This window comes from Chiloscyllium punctatum, chromosome 11 (assembly GCF_047496795.1).
Source record: "Chiloscyllium punctatum isolate Juve2018m chromosome 11, sChiPun1.3, whole genome shotgun sequence".
Classification (NCBI taxonomy): Eukaryota; Metazoa; Chordata; class Chondrichthyes; order Orectolobiformes; family Hemiscylliidae; genus Chiloscyllium; species Chiloscyllium punctatum.
The window spans coordinates 27,536,333-27,554,989 of NC_092749.1; the positions used below are offsets into that span (position 1 = coordinate 27,536,333).

The 18,657-nt window shown below is 40.2% G+C and overlaps 1 protein-coding gene across 1 annotated transcript in view; it reads left to right on the plus strand.

The window, feature by feature from the left end:
- The window catches only part of adpgk2 (ADP-dependent glucokinase 2), a 40,966-nt gene that overhangs the window by 3,105 nt on the left and 19,204 nt on the right, over positions 1-18,657 (plus strand). The window contains exon 2 of the mRNA XM_072580547.1: positions 8,990-9,149. Within this exon, the coding sequence (XP_072436648.1) occupies positions 8,990-9,149 (160 nt within the window). The remainder of the gene's footprint in view (positions 1-8,989; positions 9,150-18,657) is intronic.

Below are 18,657 nucleotides of genomic sequence, written 5' to 3' on the forward strand. Positions count from 1 at the left end.
GTTAGTTTTCCCCTTACTCTGCTATCTCATGAATTATCCTGACATGTGCTAGATGAAAAGCTTCATCAATCTGTGTCTTTTTTTTAAGCAATGCTCAATGACTGGGAGCATAGATCTAAGGTAAGGTGCAGGGAGTTTAGAGGGGATGTGAGAGAAAACAAGTTTTATCCAGAGGGTGTTGGGAATCTGGAAGTTGCTGCCTCAAAGGCAAAAAACCCTCATTGAAGAATTCATGTGAGCACTTGCAATATCAAGGCATACAAGGTTATGGGCTACATACTGAAAAATGGGATTGGAATAGTTAGATATTTTTTAAACTAGCATAGACTCTGAGCTTAAGGCCATTTTTCAGTGCTGCTGACCTCTAATATTCTTATTCTCTACTATCAAATGTCATAACTGTTTTATAGTTGAAACAATATTTTCCAATTAGGATCTGTTGTATAGATATTGGGCACCTTCAGTTCTGTAGAAGTCCAAAGAAACTGACAAACAATCTGTGCTTGTATTCTTTGGTTGACCACCAATAAACAAACATATGTATAAGATTGTGCACATGTATAAATTGAGTTCGCTAAGACAAAGTTGAGATCTTCTGATCATCCTTAGAGTTTCTGTATCAAGAAGCATTGAGGATTTGGAAGCATCACAAAGGGGATTCTGTAGTTATAATGGCTAGCAGGTAAGTCTAGAGAAAGAATTTGAATCTGGAAGGGACCAGACCCTGTGTGTATGGAGGTGATGTGGTGGTATTTCGGGCAAAATTCTGCAGATACTAGTGATTGGAAATGGAAATACTGGCAAAACTCCAGTCTGGTAGCTTCTGTGGAGGGGGAAACAGAATAAATGTTCAAGCCCAGCCGTGGATGTAAAATGTTTAACTATGTTCTCTCTCTCCACAAATGCTGAACTGAGCAAGGGATGGGAAACCAATCCCTTTATCCCTAACTGTGCCAAATGGGTTTACAAGTTTATGTAGTCTTAATGTGAATTTATGTTAACTGGATTGAATTTAAAAAGTTGTCTGGTAGGTCATTCCCTTCTAGATATTGTTTTCTGTTGCGTGTTTCGCTAATTGTATTCTTTCAGCTTTGGTTTAACAAATTGGCTGAAAAATTTGTAGAAAGTAGTGAATTTCAAACAGGCATGTAAACAGAAAAGATTGATACAATAGAATTTCAGTGAGCCACGTTAACCAGTAAGTTATCCAATTGTGCAATGCACATTCTTCACTGAATATGGCCCCAGGCTCTGCAAACATAAACTTGACTGTAAAGGGAATTAATGAGGGGGCAGGGTAGAAATCAGCCTAGAGTGACAAATATAGTTCCACACTCCCTAGATAGAGGTTTTTGTTTCGGGAGATGGACAATACCCTGGGAAGGTGAGTTTAATTGTTTTTGTGGGGAAAAGCTGTTTCATTGTGTGCTCTTCAAGCCACATTTATTAAGCAAGATCAGACAGAAATCCGTGTGCTGGGTAGAGCCATTTTGAAATTGAATTGTGAGGCTAATTGTGAAAAGCTTTGTCTTGCGAAAAATACAGGCAGATCAGAGTTAAATAACATAGTTAAGTAAATAATAGGTAGACAGTGGCAAAAACAAAAACAGCGGTACAGGAGAATGTTAACAGTTTGAGAGTCCATTCAGTATTCTAACAACAATAGGGTAGAAACTATTTCGAAACTGGCTGGTGCGTGTTTTCAGGTTTCTGTACCTTCTCCCCAATGGTAGAGATTGTGGAAAAACATTGCCAGGACGGGATGGATCTTTGAGAATGCTGGCAGCCTTTCCTTGACAACGGGCCCAGTAGATGGACTCCATAGATGGGAGGTTGGCCTTTGTGTATGTCCTGGCCGAGTTCACCACTCTCTGTAATAGTCTCTGATCTTGAATGGTACGGTTGCCATAGCAGGTTCTGATACATCCAGGTAGAACGTTCTCGATGGTGCACCTATAAAAGTTGGCAAAGGTACTCGCCGTCATGCCAAATTTCCTCAGCTGCCTAAGGAAGAAGAGACGTTGGGCCTTTGTAACCAGTGTGTCCCAATGAAGAGTCCAAGAAAGCTTGTTGTGGACGACCACTCCCAGGAGCTTGACACTGTCCACTCGTTCCACCTCTGTACTGTTAATGTGTAGGGGGGGCATGAGTAACATCCCACCAAAAGTCAATAATGAGTTCCTTTTGGTTTTGCCGGCATTGAGAGCTAGGTTGTTCTCAGTGCACCATTTTTTCGGGTCTTCCACTTCCTGTTTGTATCGTCACCATCTGAGATTCGACTGACTATGGTGGTGTTATCAGCGAACATGTAAATGGCATTAGTCTGGTATTTGGCGATGCAGTCATAGGTATACAGTGAGTACAGAAGGGGGCTGAGTACACACCTCTGGGGGAAGCTCCAGTGTTGCGTGTTTGGTGAGGATGAAATATTGTCCACAATCTTCTCTGATTGTGGCCTGTGGGTTAGGAAACTGAGTCGAGTTGCAGAGAGGGGGGTTTAGTCTGTGATTACTAAGTTTAGTACTCAGTCTCAAGGGGATAATAGTTTTGAAGGCTGAACTATAGTCAATGAGTAGGATTCCTATGTAGCTGTTCTTGGTGTCAAGATGTTCTCGAGAGGAGTGAAGGGCAAATGATATGGCATTTGACGTGGATCTGTTGGTCTGATAGGCATATTGGAGTGGGTCAAGAGTAGAGGGGAGGCTGGAGTTAATTAATGCCATGACCAGCCTTTCAAAGCACTTCATGACCACCAAAGTTAGGGCCACTGGGCAGTGGTCATTGACACATGCTGCATGAGCTTTTTTAGGTACAGGGATGATGTTGGCTCTCTTGAAACAGGAAGGGACAGTGGCCTGCTGCAGGGAGAGATTGAAGGTGTCCGAGAAGACCTCTGTCAGATGATCTGTGCATGCCCTGAGTGCATGGCCTGGTACTCTGTCTGGTCCCATCACTTTCCTTGGATTCACACGAAGGAAAACTGATCTGATATCTGATGTAGTGATTGGCATAGGTTTGTCAGGGCTTGTTGGGATAGGTGTTCAAAGTGAGCATAGAAGGTGTTGAGACGATCTGTCATTATCTGCTATCTTGCATTGTCTCATTTTAGAACCTGTGATGTCATTCAGTCCTTGCCATAGTTACCGGGTATCTGTCTGAGTCTGTAGTTTAGATTGGTTTTGGTCCTTGACTGTCTTAATGGCTCTGCGAAGGTCATACCTGGATTTCTTATATTTGAGTGGGTTTCCTGATCTGAAGTCCTCTCACCTGGATTTTGGCAGGTTCTGTATGCCCTGATTCATCCAGGGTTCCCTGTTGGGGAATACCCGGATTGACTTCCTTGGTATGTGGTTTTCCACACACTTGCTGATCGTCTGTGATGGTGGTGGTGTACTCGCCTAAGGTATCTGTGGACTGTTTGAACATGGTCCAATCAGCTGATTCCAGACAGCACTGGAGTTGATCCTCTGCCTCCTCTGATCAGCACTGGACCTGTATCCCCAAAGGGGTCTCCTGCTTGAGGGTGATTTTGTTCACAGTGCTATCTTTTTGATTTAGTTGCTTTTTCTATGATATACAGTTCGAACAATACACATAATTTCAATTGCTTGTTTGTGTTTATTTCTATCGAATTACTAAGTGTCAAAGATGGTCACAATAAATGTTTAATTAATTTAATAATTCTTTCCTATCAACCTCATTGGAGATGGGAGAGTTGCAAATTAAATTGAAAAACATAGCCAAGGGAAGCATGCACTTTGTTTTTGACACTCTTGCTGAGAATGTATATTGGGTATGAGCAGGTAGGGAGAGTTAGATTTTGAGAAACAAGAGGTTCAGCTGAGCATGACTCAGATCAGATAAGAACTTGCAGTTAACAATGGGGTGCTAGAGGCAAGGGTAATGGGTTAGCAAGGTGGAAAAGTATTTATGAAAGAGAGCCATTTAACAATATTGGAAGTATTCCGTATGTAAGATCAGTTTAACAAGGTGAAATGTATTTATTATGTGAAGCCAGTTATTCAATGTAACAGCAGATGGCTTAATCTTTTCTATTGACACTCTGATTGTAATGGTCTCCCAGTCAATAGGTTTTTTTTGCCTTATCTGGATGCTCCTCCCTGTAAAATGACTATTTAATTCATTTAAGACACTGTTGTTCCAGAGAGAAGACCGAGAACGCATGTCTGTGTGCACGTGGGCGATTTGTTCTCTCTCCCTCCAGGCCCCAGAATAAAAATGGAGGATGTAAAACTATACTGCGTCTGAGTGTTTTGCTTCAACTGGTGGGTGGGGGGATGTTGGGGAAATGAGACAACATTGCTGTCATCATTTGAATGTTACGCTTGTTTATCAGGAGATGGTGTCAATGAGATGGTGTAATGATAGTAATTTGTCATATCTTGATGTGTAATGGTTTGTATCAAAAGCAATCTATCTTTGTGATTGTGCTAACTTATGTGGTTCAGCTCTGTTTATCATCGCAGGGGCAGCTTGCCTATAGAAGTAAATTACTGTTTCAGCTGAGGTCTGAAATGACAGCTTTGTGAGCATAAAGTAATTTGTGACATTGAGACAATGTTAATCGTGACATTCAGCTTACTGCATATCCAGAAATGAATGCATTGCTCCCCACATCATTTTGTTTGAATAACGTGTATCAACTGACTAGGATTCTTTGAACTTATTTTTTTAATAGAACATAAGAGCCTTTTATGAATGATAATACAGTGACAATTAGAGCCCCATAATCATAGAATCCGCACAGTTTGGAAACAGGCCATTCAGCGCAACAAATCCACGCTGACCCTCAAGACCAACCCACCAGACGCATTCCCTGTCCCTGTAACCCTGCATTTCACGTGGCTAGTGCACTTAACCTGTACATCATGGGCAATGTAGCATGACCAATCCTCCTAACTTGTATATTTTTGGACTGTGGGAGGAAACTGGAGCACCCAGCAGAAAACCACGCAGACATGGGGGAGAACGTACAAACTCCACATAGACGATCATCTGAAGTTGGAATCAAAACCTAGGTCCCTAGGACTGTGAGGCAGCAGTGCTAACCACAGTGCTACCCTTTGTGTATTATGTTGCATTTGCTTAACAATATTTTCTTCCATTCAATTGTTTGAAGGTATTGATGTATTTAAAATGTGTTACTGCTGATTTAGGGGGAAATGATAGAAATAGTCTTAATGTCTAGAAATCCAGAAGCCCAAGTTAATGCTGCTGTTTCAAATACCACTGCTAGATGGTGGAATTTCAATTGAATTAACGCATAACAAATCTGGATCATAAAGCCAGACTCTGTGTTGGTAACCATGAACCTGTCATTAATTATTGTAAAAACCCATCAGCTTTGCAACTGTCATTTTTAAAGGGAAGGAAATCTGTCATCCTTATCTGGTCTGGCCTACAGGTGACTCCAGATCCACACCAGTATTTTGACTATCAACATCCCTCTGGCATGTGTAACAAAGCGGAGGTCGACATTCCTCTGATAATTAAAATAGAAACATCCAGAAAAGATTGCTTCGTATTGTAATTTGACAAAGAAGTATGACAAGGGGTATAACTTATCTCTCAATTGCCAATCTATTATAAAGGAATGGTTAGATGAAATTAAATCCTTTCACTTGCTCTATGGTTAACAAGTAACAGTTAAATTGTTTTACTGTTAGAGTTGAATAAATTAACAGAATTGGTATCAAACAGGACAATTTTCCCCTAAGTATTTGCTGTTCCCTAACTGAACCAAATTCTACTGGAATGAATGCTGTTTCAATAACAAAATCTCATTTTAGAGAAATGCAGTTAATAAGAAAACAATAAATTAAACATGGTCGCTCAAAATTTACACAGAATGGATCCGCTAGAATGTTTTCTCACACTCTCTCACCTGCTGTCTTCCACTGTCCGAAAGGCCTTCTCAGTCTGCTGGCTTCTGGTGTCCGGAATGTTAGCTGAACATGCCATGGTACTGTTTATAAATAGATGGATAGATGATGTTTTTTCTTAGAGATCTGAGATGTCTTGTGACAGTAAGATATTTATTTTTTCAGATGGCAGTTGGCTGTCTGCCCATTTTCAAAAATCTTGATTTTACACCTCCCTGCCCCATGACCCATTAAATTCTTATTTGATTGGCTCATGGGTGTCAAAACAATCCATTCTAAATTCAATTGATCTTCAGTCTCCACATATCTTCAGTGCCACACTTTCTGACCCTGAATTTAAATTGTTGTCTGTGTAAAAATGCTGTTTGATATAATTCAAGTGCTCTCTGTGCAGTTGCACTTTTAACCGCTGATCAGGCATCCATTTTTTTAAATCTCTAAGCACCACATACAACAGCATCTCCTGAAAGGGCATTGCAATGTTTTCCCCATTTTACTATCTTTTACACATTAACTTTGTGACACATGGCCCAGCAAACCACTCTGATCTTGGGCAGTTGAAGGTTGAACAGGCCCATATTTGTTGCTGGTGATGCTCACATCCTGTGAAAGAATAAATATTTTGGGGAAAAAAACTTCTCAATGTTACTTGATTAAAGGATGTAAGTTTGTTAGCTTGTAAAGTGTAGTGGGAGAGAGGCATTTTGATCTGATGGTAAACCAATAACTATAAAGCAAACATGATGACATGTTTGTTAGCCAGGTTTAGATTTAACAATGCAGGAGCTAAGGCCTTTGGATGCTGGACATATGAAGTATCAAATCTGTTGGCTACTTTTTGAATTTTCTGTTATTGCAATTTTACCCATTCATTTCTTGTGCACAACAGTGACTGCAATTATGTTTGGTCTATCTTTTATATATCCAAAACTGGGAAGTAAAGCATGAATAAGACAGGACTGGATAAGTAAAGGTGTATTGAAGCCTAATGGTTGAGGTGGTCAGGAAAATCATTTGACATGTACTTCATAAAGGACTTAGAATATCAACAACTTGCATTTACAAAATACGTTTTTAAAATGTAACAAAATAACAGACTTATCAAAGACCATGTCACCAAGATTTTTATTAAATCTTGCATGATCTGCAGATAAATCCTAACTACTTGTCATCAACCTTTCTTGTTAACTTTCCAAAGGTGTTAAAAGCAGATTGGATAGCAATTTTCAAAAAGTAAATAGTTGAAAAGGAGAAATTTACAAAAAGGACCTAGAAATGACTTTTCGTCACTTTTATATAAATGATTTGGATGTGAACACAGGTGTATAGTTAGTAAGTTTGCAGATGATACCAAAATTGGAGGGTAGTGAACAGCGAAGAAGGTTACCTCTGATTACAACAGTGTATTGATCAGATGGGCCAGTGGGCTGAGGAATAGCAGATGGAGTTTAATTCAGATAAATGCGAGGTGCTGCATTTTGGGAAAGCAAATCTTAGCAGGACTTATACATTTAATGGTAAGGTCCTAGGGAGTGTTGCTGAGCAAAGAAACCTTGGAGTACAGGTTCATAGCTCCTTGAAAGTGGAATCATTGGTAGGATAGTGGAGAAGGTATGCTTTCCTTTATTGTTCAGAGTATTGAGTACAGGGGTTGGGAGGTCATGTTGCGGCTGAACAGCACATTGGTTAGGCCACTTTTGGAGTATTGCGTGCAAATCTGGCTTCCATCCTATGGGAGGGATGTTGTGAAATTTGAAAGGGTTCAGAAAAGATTTACAAGAGTTGAAGGATTTGAGCTACAGGGAGAGGCTGAACAGGCTGGGGCTGTTTTCCCTGGAGTATCGGAGGCTGAGGGCTGACATTATAGAAGTTAATAAAATCATGAGGGGCATGGATAGGATAAATAGACAAGGTATTTTCCTTGAGGTGGTGGAGTCTAGAACTAGAGGGCATAGGTTTAGTGTGAATGGGCAAAGATATAAAAGGGACCTAAGGGGCAATGTTTTCATACAGAGGGTGGTGTGTGTATAAAATGGGCTGCCAGAGGAAGTGGTGGAGGCTGATTATAATTTAAAAGTAATCTGGATGGGTATATGAGTAGGAAGGGTTTGGAGGAATATGGGCTAAGTGCTGGCAAATGGGACTAGATTAGTTTGGGATATCTGATCGGCATGGACGAGTTGGACCGAATGGTCTGTTTCCATGCTGTACACCTCTATGACACTGACAGTGGAGTTAACTTGAATTGTTCTTTGAAAGTGCCAACTAGAGCTGATGTTTTGTTGCTAAATTTTTAATATGAAAACATTAACTGGTATATCTAGCTTTTATAGAAATCTTTATATAAACATTCATCTATCAGTTTGGTTCAACCTGTGATAAAATAATGTCTTTATGATGTCTGGCTTTGAGTAGCTGTAATCTTATTTGCTTTGTTTCAGCAACACCATCCAGCTCAATTTCGAAAACGTTCATCTGAACATTGCACTCTTGGGCCTTGATCCCACTTTTGATTAATCATTACCATCCTATGTAGATCGCTGTTCCATTATATCTTTTGTGCCTCTGGAATGTCTGATTTCAGTTTCAAGCCAGGTTGCGATTTTGTAAGCTTTTGTTTTGGCCACACTCCTGAATGGGTAAAGACCTCTGGTCCTGCACTACTTGGGGGTAATCTAAATTGAATTGCTTGGTAATCTAAATTGAGAGGTTATCTAATAATACAGTGGCTTGTCCTCTTGCATCTGAGTCAACAAGTTGTGGATTCAAATCTCTCAATCTCCTGACCTAAGTTGTCACTCCAAAGCAGTTCTGGAATATTGTATTGATGGTGATGTCGTGTTTCAACTGAGCAGTTAGAGACACTTCTGTGCTTGGGTGGATGTAAAAGATGCAGTGGGGCATATTAGAAGAATTTGGGAGTTCTCTCTTGCATCCAATTTTAATATTTATTCCTTAATCAACACCCGAAAGCAAATTATTCCATCGTTATCATATTATTGTATGCTTTTTCTGCATTACTGTACAACCTACACTTAACTTTCTTTTTAAATATTAATCATAAACTTATTTTGACCTTGCTTTAGGTTTTGGTGGCTGTCTTGACATTGTAGCAGATGGAATTGCTTTGTTAAAGAAAGCTGGCATCAAACCAAGCAAGAATCCTGTCCATCATAATTTCATCACATCAGAAGAACAGTTGGCTGAAAGCTTTGCTTACTTCTTTCCTCCTGGAGCTGCATCGGAGTAAGAAATTAGTTTGAATGAGATTTAGAATATTGGTCATCAACTTTTGATAAAACTTGATGTTGTACAATTTCTGGAAAATAACGAATATAGTAACAACAAGTAGGATAGGTGATAGCATAGTAATTTTTTGTTTAGGGAAGGGAATCTATCATTCCTATCTGGTCTAGCTTATTTTATGCCAGACCCATAGTAATGTGGTTGACTGTTAAGTGTTCTGGACAATTAGGGTAGGCAACAAATTCTGGCTGAACCAATGATGCCCACATCCTATGAATCAATAATTTTAATAAAAATAATTCATCATTATCATTTTGATTTCATTCGAGAACAGCAGCAAGACTCATTGGGCTGATAATACTCTTAAGTATAATACATAATATTCCTTAATATTTTTAAAGGATTGTGCTGTAAATTGAGATTAACATTTAGTAATAATTTATTTCAAAATCTATTTTGATAGCATAACTATTTTAAGTGTATTCGGAAATCAGTTGTCGTGCAGCCTTGTGATTTAGTAGTTTTTGACCAAGTCATCATTTAGTCACACAAATGTACTGTTAAATCCAAAAATAATACTATTGTGAGAATAGTCACTTAAATTATTTTTGTGAGCTCATGTTTAGAACACAGAAAATCATGCACAAGGCAAACTATAACTTTTTGTATGCCTTAGTGTAATACTTTGGCTGAGAAATGGCTCCTTTGGCTCCCTTTTTTTTTTGTCATGTGGAGGAGTTGGTGTTAGACTGGGGTGGACAAAGTTAAAAATCACAACACCAGGTTGTAGTCTGACTGGTTTATTTGGAAGCACTAGTTTTTGGAGCACTGCTCCATCATCAGTTAGGTGCTACCTGATGAAGGAGCAGCTCTCCGAAAGCTAGTGCTTCCAAATAAACCTGTTGGGTTATAACCTGGTGTTGTGATTTTTAACTTTTCTTTTTGTTTCTGTAATTATTCTCAGTTAGTGAATGCAAAGTAACTTCATGCTGATGCTAAATTACAAAGGCACGTTTAACTGTTCACCATCCTTAATTAGAGAAGCTACAACAATGGTAAGTACACAAGTTGGAAAAACATTTACACTGACATATTAGTATTCTTAAGAAATTAGGTTAATGCTGCATTATTAGGGGAGAGTGGACTGTGCTGCATCCGTTCTTGCTATGATCATGTGCCACCGGGTAGGAACAGTTTGTTTTTTAAATGAGTCCCAGCATTAGTGTCTCCCTGAACACTAAAGGTGAGAAAGTAAGTTAATGCAGTTCCACTCAGCTGAAGTACAGGTGGGAAAGTGGTGTGGATAAGCACGGGCTGGGACTATAAAGTACATCAGGCCCAATTACCCTGCCTGCCTTGGACTGACCAAGGGCTTGCTATGATGTGGCCTGTGTCAAGTTGGGAACCCAGGCCACGAGTAACACTGTTATTCCTGTGGATGACTCCATAAAAGTTGTATGCAAGTTGAAAAGAGCAAAGAATAGTTTGCCTATTGTCGCAGTTTCTCAATGTGTCATTTATGATTTTGGTCAGAGTAGTTTTGGTGGAGTGGCAATCAAACTGGAGGGATTTGAATACGGGCGACCCCTGTATCTGCAGGTCCAGTTACTGTGGTTTATCGTGGCTCGAACATTTAGGGAATGTTCTAGGACCAAGAAACTGCTGGGAATGTATGTTCCCCATTTTTAATGAAAGGGTTTGCGATTTTGGGCTTCTGCGGTAGGTCTTGGAATGTATCCCCCGTGGGTACGGGGGACTACTTTATAGGATTTTGGGTGGAAAACTGGTGTAGATTTGAAAGGTGGCAATATGTTAAGGGACTATGGAGAGGAAAGGGAGTTTGAAGATGGGGAGTAATTTACAATAATAGTGAGAAGGGAATCCTTTTTGAGGAGGCTGGTGGTGGTTGATTTTAAAGAAGAGAGGCAGTAGTTGAAGAGCACATTCTTCGCAAACTTCAGGGCCAAGAAATAAAGTTGAGTGGTCAGCATATTAATGGAAATAGGGTTAGAAGGGATTTGGATGTGATTTTCATTAAGGTGAGTTCTGAGATGGTGTGAAGCAAGATGGGACAACAAAGATCAAAGTTCACGGCTAGGTCTTGGATTGGCTTGGTAGATTGAGAGAAATGGAAGAGACAGCTGTTCAAATGGCTTAATTCTTAAAAGACCACGAGCTGTCACACGTATTGATACATATTATGATGGAAGAAACTGGAGAAAGGTTAAAAAGACAAGTTTCAGTAGAGCGTTGGCCAAGAGCTGCTCATTGCATTTGAGGAGGATCCTGGATTATTGGGCTGTTTTAGCAAACAGTAGTCTGATCTGATACTTGAGCCAGATCTGGCATTGTGTGTTCTTCTTATTTGTTCAAGCCAACATCCTTTGGATTTGGGGAGATGTCATGAGGATTATAGTAGCAAAACAGCCAGCATGATATGCTGGTTTTATTGCAATTACATTGTTGGCAATCACTTATTAATGTGTATGATTGTCCACCTAGGAAATTCCATGTCACACTGGTCATGGGTTCTGTGGATCCTTGCATGATGTCTGAGTCGGATCCTACAGCCACATTTCTCACCACACATTTGGCAGGTATTTCCAAGAAGTGGAACAAGTCCTTGAAATTGTTGGCATTACTTTCTCTGGTTCCTTTTCCAGACATCTTGCCAACAGGTATTTGCTAAGAATTGAGTTGTTCCTCCAAGATTTTCCTCTGGGTTGGTTTCTTCTGAACAAGGGTCTCCTAGGCATTTAAATCTACATACTGGATTAGTGGTGCTGGAAGAGCACAGCAGTTCAGGCAGCATCCAAGTAGCTTCGAAATCGATGTTTCAGGTTAAAGCCCTTCGTTATTCCTGATGAAGGGCTTTTGCCCAAAACATCGATTTCGAAGCTACTTGGATGCTGCCTGAATTGCTGTGCTCTTCCAGCACCACTAATCCAGAATCGGTTTCCAGCATCTGCAGTCATTGTTTTTACCTCATTAAAATCTACATTGCATTTCTTGAGGAAAGCCTTCAGGGATCTTTTGAAATGTTTCCTTTATCGTAGTCCTTGTTTGAATACCTTGCTTGAGCCGAGCCAAGATTTGCTTTGGCAGTTGGAACTCATACAAGCCAAGCACATGGCTGGCTCAGCAGAGTTGATCTTGGATCATTGTGGCCTCTATGCTGGTGCTAATAGCTGCTTCAATGATGCTGATGTTAGTATGCATATCTTTCCAACTGATCCAGAGAATGTTTCAAGTGGCTTTGGTACTTCACAAAGTTCACGAGATAGTGTCTATATGTTGTCCAAATTTCAGCTATTTAGCCAAGTTGCAAGGATGATGCCTCATACACAAGGTTCTTGGTATCAGCACGGATACCATGATTGTTGAAGACTGTCATCCTTAGTTGTCAGAAGGTGGCACTCGGACTATGATGTTGAATCTCTGCATCATTGTTAGCCTTAGATGAAAGATAAAGAAAATATCCTACATTTTGGGAGGATTTCTGCATTGATCTTAATGGAGGGATAGAATGAAACTTGACCTGGGTGATAAAGGTTTTGAGTCTTTGTTGAGGCTGAGAGCAATTCTTAGGTAATACCTGTTGGGTAAGTGAGGCTTGAATATTCTCTTCTAAGGGAACAGATGACCTTGTCATTCACATATTGAAGTTTTGTGAGCAGTGTTAGTCACTTTCTTGGATTTCAACCAGTTGAGATCTGAAAAGTTTTCCACCCATTCTTGTAGTCAAGTCCACCCCACAGGTAAGTTTGTTCTTGACAAAGTGAAGAATGGTAACAATCAAAATCCCAAAAAGGCTGGGGCACAGACCCTTTTCTGCTTGACCCCTGTCTTGACCTGAGAATTTATAATACTGTCAGTGTAGGAGACTGAGGATGTTGATGAATATCTCTGGATAGCTATTAAAAATCACACACCAGGTTATAGTCCAACAGGTTTAATTGGAAGCACACTAGCTTTCGGAGCATTGCTCCTTCATCAGGTGGTAGTGGTCACCACTATCACCTGATGGAGGAGCGGTGCTCCGAAAGTTAGTGTGCTTCCAATTAAACCTGTTGGACTATAACCTGGTGTTGTGTGATTTTTAACTTTCTACACCCCAGTCCAACACCGGCATATCCAAATCTGGATAGCTGGCCTTTTGTCAAATTGTCTTAAAACAAAACATGTCTTCATTCATGATTGATTGATTGTATTGTAGTTCGTAAGTTCTTTGACGTTTTTTGTTAATTGGAGACTGATGTTTTCCCTGTCTCTCATAGTAGTTCCATCCTTATTCCATACCTGTTTGAGGCCAAAAGTTTTGGGTCTATATATTGTTTTGGTGGTACTGAAGAAACTCCAGGTTTGTGTTTTTCAGCAAAGAGTTGCAGCTACTTTGCTTTCTCAGTCCACCATTGGACTTGGGGATATGCCATGAGGATTATACTGGCAGAATGGCACTGCAATACTGGTTTTATCGGGTGTTATGGTATTAGTTACAGATGTAAAGGTGCAGTTGACAAAATCGGTAGATGTAGTAGAAATGATATGGCAAATAGAGAGACAAAGGCTAATTGAGTTTTGGAAAGTTCAATTATAAGGTAGGCATAGCTTACTTCCAACCAGGAGTGGACACTGGAGGTAAAGTTGGTAAGAGACTTTGTAATTCGAAGTGGCCATATCTGTGGTTTGATATGCAAAATGTGATGCTATGTGAGAGAGCTCAGTCAAGCAGGTGGATATGAATGAGTTGAGGAGTTTATACCGCAGAACAGGATTAAGGGAGGGTAAAAGTGCAGTACATTTGGTGGGGTGGGGGGGGGAGGTGGTGGAAAGAGAGCACAAATAAAATAACTGAGAATGGTGAAGAGGCTGAGAGATGAAAGTAGAGATTTTTGCAATTTTTATTTTACTTTGGGCATGGAGAAATTGAGGATGGAACAAGGTGTGATACTCAATAAATAGCATTAGACTAAGGGCTCAAGCAGAAAAGAGAGCTGCATTGTTACCACTGGGCTAGGTTGATGAAGTGGGAACAGGTAGAGATGGGCAAGAAGGCTTTATTCAGAGAATAAAGTTTCATTTACATGAAATAAATCAGGTTGAGGGATAATGATCCTCAGTAAGTTCATGGATAGGTAGGACTTTGTTTACAACTGAAAAGACATTTTTTGCATGGAGATGCAGAAAAGGCAGTGAGAGTGAATCCAAATGCAGAGTTGACAGGGTCAGCGGTGCAATTAGTGAATTTTGCAGGAAGGAAATAAGCAAGATTTACATCCCAAAGGTGAAAACTGGGTGACAGTTTTGATGAAATAGAAGGAGCACTTGGAGTTATTGCTGATATTGAGTTCCAAGTGCCTTAATGAATCTTTCACCAGATGCTTTGAGGAATAATAAGAGGTATACAAAGATGTTGTCAAGCCTTTGGTAGAAGAAATCTTTCTGGGAGTTGGAATGGTATAGTATTTGATAAGGAGACTTGAAAGAGGGCATGACAGTAGAAAGGAAAGATTTGAGTTTTATTTTTATTTCCTTAAGGAAATAGAAATGAAGAACTTGTATGTGGAGCAGTATCCAAAATGTGTTAAACTAATATGGAAACTTAGGCCTGGTTAATTGTCAGATGTTAAGATACATAACAAATGGGGAATCGAATAGACAACAGGAGTCGTCCAGCCTTCCAGTGGTGGGCAAATCGCAGATAGGATTCTGGATTAGTGGTGTTGGAAAAGCACAGCAGTTCAGGCAGCATCCGAGGAACTGCCTGAACTGCTGTGCTTTTCCAGCACCACTAATCCAGAATCTGGTTTCAAGCATCTGCAGTCATTGTTTTTATCTAAATCGTAGATAGGGTAGAGTCAGTGTAGAGCACCAATGAGTTGTGGTTTGAAGAATAATGCATAGCTATTTGGGGGTGAAGTACTGGATGATAATCAAACCAACTATTTTTTCTGTGGGAATGAAGATTCAGATATCTTATGGAATCTGTTGCAGAGCAGAAAGAAAGTTGAGGTAATGCAGAAAAGCCAAAAGTTTGCACTATTCCTGGCTTGATCCAAAGTAACACTTGAACCAGTAGCCAGTTGTTGGCATAGCTATAGATAGAAGTCACAGTAGCAGTAGTGATGCAGACTTGTTTTATTAACTTCTAATGTCAGCCATTTTGTGTCAGATATACTTGCAACTTGGTGACTTGTCTTGCTTTAATTTGGCCAAACAGAAGCCAGATATGAACTATTTATAATTAAGGTTGTAGAGCTGGAAATTAAAGATAGAATGTTTTGGTGTAAAAGGCTGCAAGTTAGAATGATATTTTGGTCACTTTCTTTATTGTGCCATAACCTGTTTTATATATCACACTTGTGTTCGTTGACTTACTTTGGTTCCTGATTAACACAGAGTTCTAAAATTTTCAGTCACCGTTTTAAATCTCTCTATGGTCTCCCCCTCCTCATACCTGTAATCTTTTGTATTTTAACCCACAAAATTATTCCTATGATTTTGGCCAACTTGTGCATCTTTTTTATTTTAATTATTTCATTGATGGCCATGCCTTCTGACGCTAAGGTCCTAAGTTTGAGCAATGCTGACTGGGCCAGCATTCATTCCCAAATTCAGTTTACTTTCACAAGTGAGCTGCCGCCTTGAACTTCTGTAATCTGTCTGGTGCAGGTAGACCTAAGAAAACAATTAGGGAGGGAGTTCCAGGATTTTTACCCAGTGACACAAAAACAACAACATATTTCCAAGTCAGGATGGTGAATGAGTTGGAGGGATAGTTGCCAGTTATGGTGTTGCAATGTATTTGCTGCCTTTGTCTTTGTGGATAGTAGTGGTCGTGGCTTTGGAAGGTGTTTCAAAGGAGTCTTAAGGAAATTCTGTATTGCATCTTGTAGGTGATACACACTGCTGCTACTGAACTGAGTACATGTTTATGAATGAAATGCCAATCAAGTGGCTGCTTTTGTTCTGAATGGTATCCTGCTTCTCAGGTCTAATGTCTTCCTTGTGTTCCTCCAGTGGATTCAGGAAACGTCTAATAAGATTGATGGTCAGGTACTCTATTTCACCCAATTCCTTTTAAAAGGTACAGCACTGTCATTGCCATATGTGAAATATCTCGAATTTCTATAATAAATAATGTCAGGTCAAACATGGCCTACAGGAAGGCAAAAACAATGACTGCAGATGCTGGAAACCAGATTTTGGATTAGTGGTGCTGGAAGAGCACAGCAGTTCAGCCAGCATCCAAGGAGCTTCGAAATCAACGTTTTGGGCAAAAGCCCTTCATCAGGAATAAAGGCAGTGAGCCTGAAGCGTAGAGAGATAAGCTAGAGGAGGGTGGGGATGGGGAGAACAGGAAGTTCAAGAACAAAGAAAGAGATTCTAAGCATGCCATATAGCACTATACCCAAGGTTTGGGAGCATTTTATAATTCTGTAAGGAAGGCCAAGGAACTTTTATAAATAAAGGGAGAATAGAATGTGCATGTTAAATAGCATGTAGCATAAAAATGCATTGACTATGGAGGATTTTATAAATACACATAAAAGAAAATGGATCAAAAACAAATGTGGGTCAATTGCAGGAAGTCCAGAAAATTTTAAAATCTGGTGGGGGGGGGGGGGGGGTCCATGCAGAAGAAATGGCACAAAGTAGTTATTTAAGAAAATAACTAGAAGCAGAAGGCAAATCAGTCAGTCCCTTGACCCTGCGCTGCCATTTAATGCAATCATTGTAGATCTCTCAATTCCTTAACTGCCCATTGCTAATTAAAAATCTGTTTTCTTCAAATTTACTCAATTTTCCAATATCCACAACACGACATGGTGGTGAATTTGACGGATTCATGCCCCTTTGAAAGAAGTAATTTCTCCTCGTCTCTGTTGTAAATCTGCATTGTATTAACTAAAATTGTTACTGTGGCAACATATTCACATAGAGTGATTCATATATGAAACGAGTTGCCAAAGGAAGTGATAGACGCTGGTACAGTTGCTGGGTGGCACAGTGGCTCAGTGGTTAGCACTGCAGCCTCACAGCGCCAGGGACCCGGGTTCAATTCCAATCTTGGGTGACTGTCCATGTGGATTTTGCACAGTCTCCCAGTGTCTGCATGGGTTTCTTCCCACAGTCCCAAGATGTGCAGGTTAGGTGGATTGGCCATGCTAAATTGCCCATAATGTCAGGTGTGTTAGTCAGAGGGAAATGGGTCTGGGTGGGTTACTCTTCGGAGGGTTGACGTGGTCTTATTGGGCTGAAGGGCTTTTTTCCACACTGCAGGGAATCTAATCTCATTTAAAAAACAGGTACATGAATGGGAAAGGTTTAGAGGGACGTGAACCAAACGTAGGCAATTGGGACTCTTGATTGGCATGGATGAATTGGACTGAAGGTTTTGTTTCAGTGCTGTATGATTCTGACTGTGTTGTTAGACCTGAACACATGCAGGCAAGTGGAGAGTATTCCATTGGATTCCTGATTTGTGCCTCACAGATGGTGGACCGGCTTTGGCAAAGCAAGAAGTGAATTACTCACTGCAGTATTCCTAACCTCTGGCCTTCTCTATACCCGTAGAATGTTTATGACTAGTCCAATGCAGTTTTTGGTCAATGGTAACCCCCAGGATGTTGACAGTGGAGGATTCAGTGGTCATGCTAACTTTGTATTGTCCAATCACCTGCGCTGATTACCACCTTACAATATCTAATTTTGATTAATAATATTTATCACCATGTTATATAGTATAACGTTAAAGGTACAATGTACAATAAAGCTACAATAAATCAAAGTGCAGCAGGCTGCTGTGTTAATTCGGGCTTTGAGAAGGCCGAGGAAGGCCTTGTGTAACCCAATTTGTCTATAAGTATGCTCAGAGTCAGCGAAGACCAAGCAAGTAAAAGCAGGAATGTGGTATGAAATGAGAAAAATTTCTTCATTTTTTTTCCATCAGTTTGCGCATTATAATGGCCTGAATTTGCCAGGTAAAAGACATGGAAATATGTTGGGAATTGGCTCTGGAATTTCTGCTTAGCTTGTGTTCTTTTGGTGAGTGTGATACAGTCCACAATGTTGTTTAGTGCCGTCAAATGTGTTTTGTTTTTGGGCTATAGTACAAAATCCTCCTGTCCCCCTAACCACGGGTTTCTTCTAAATTATTTTGGTTGCACAGACCTGAGGTCCATGTGGGGCATTGATCCCTGGAACTGGAAGTTGATACCATAATTGGCATATGTTTGCCTTTTCAGTGACTACATAGCTTAGAAGGAATGCAGTCACTAATTATCACAGCCTCATCGCTTATGATGTAATGGCGATGCTATGCCTTGCTGTGAATTAGTCCAGATGTTCATTACTGCAGGTGACCTCTTTGGTGAGTCGGCCCACTGGCATAATGGATTACACGTCTGACATTGAATCAGATAATTGTAGTTTTGAGTCCCTCCTGGCTTGAATGCAGCATGCAGCATGTTGCTTTGTTGCAGTCAGAGGTACCCTAGGATGACTC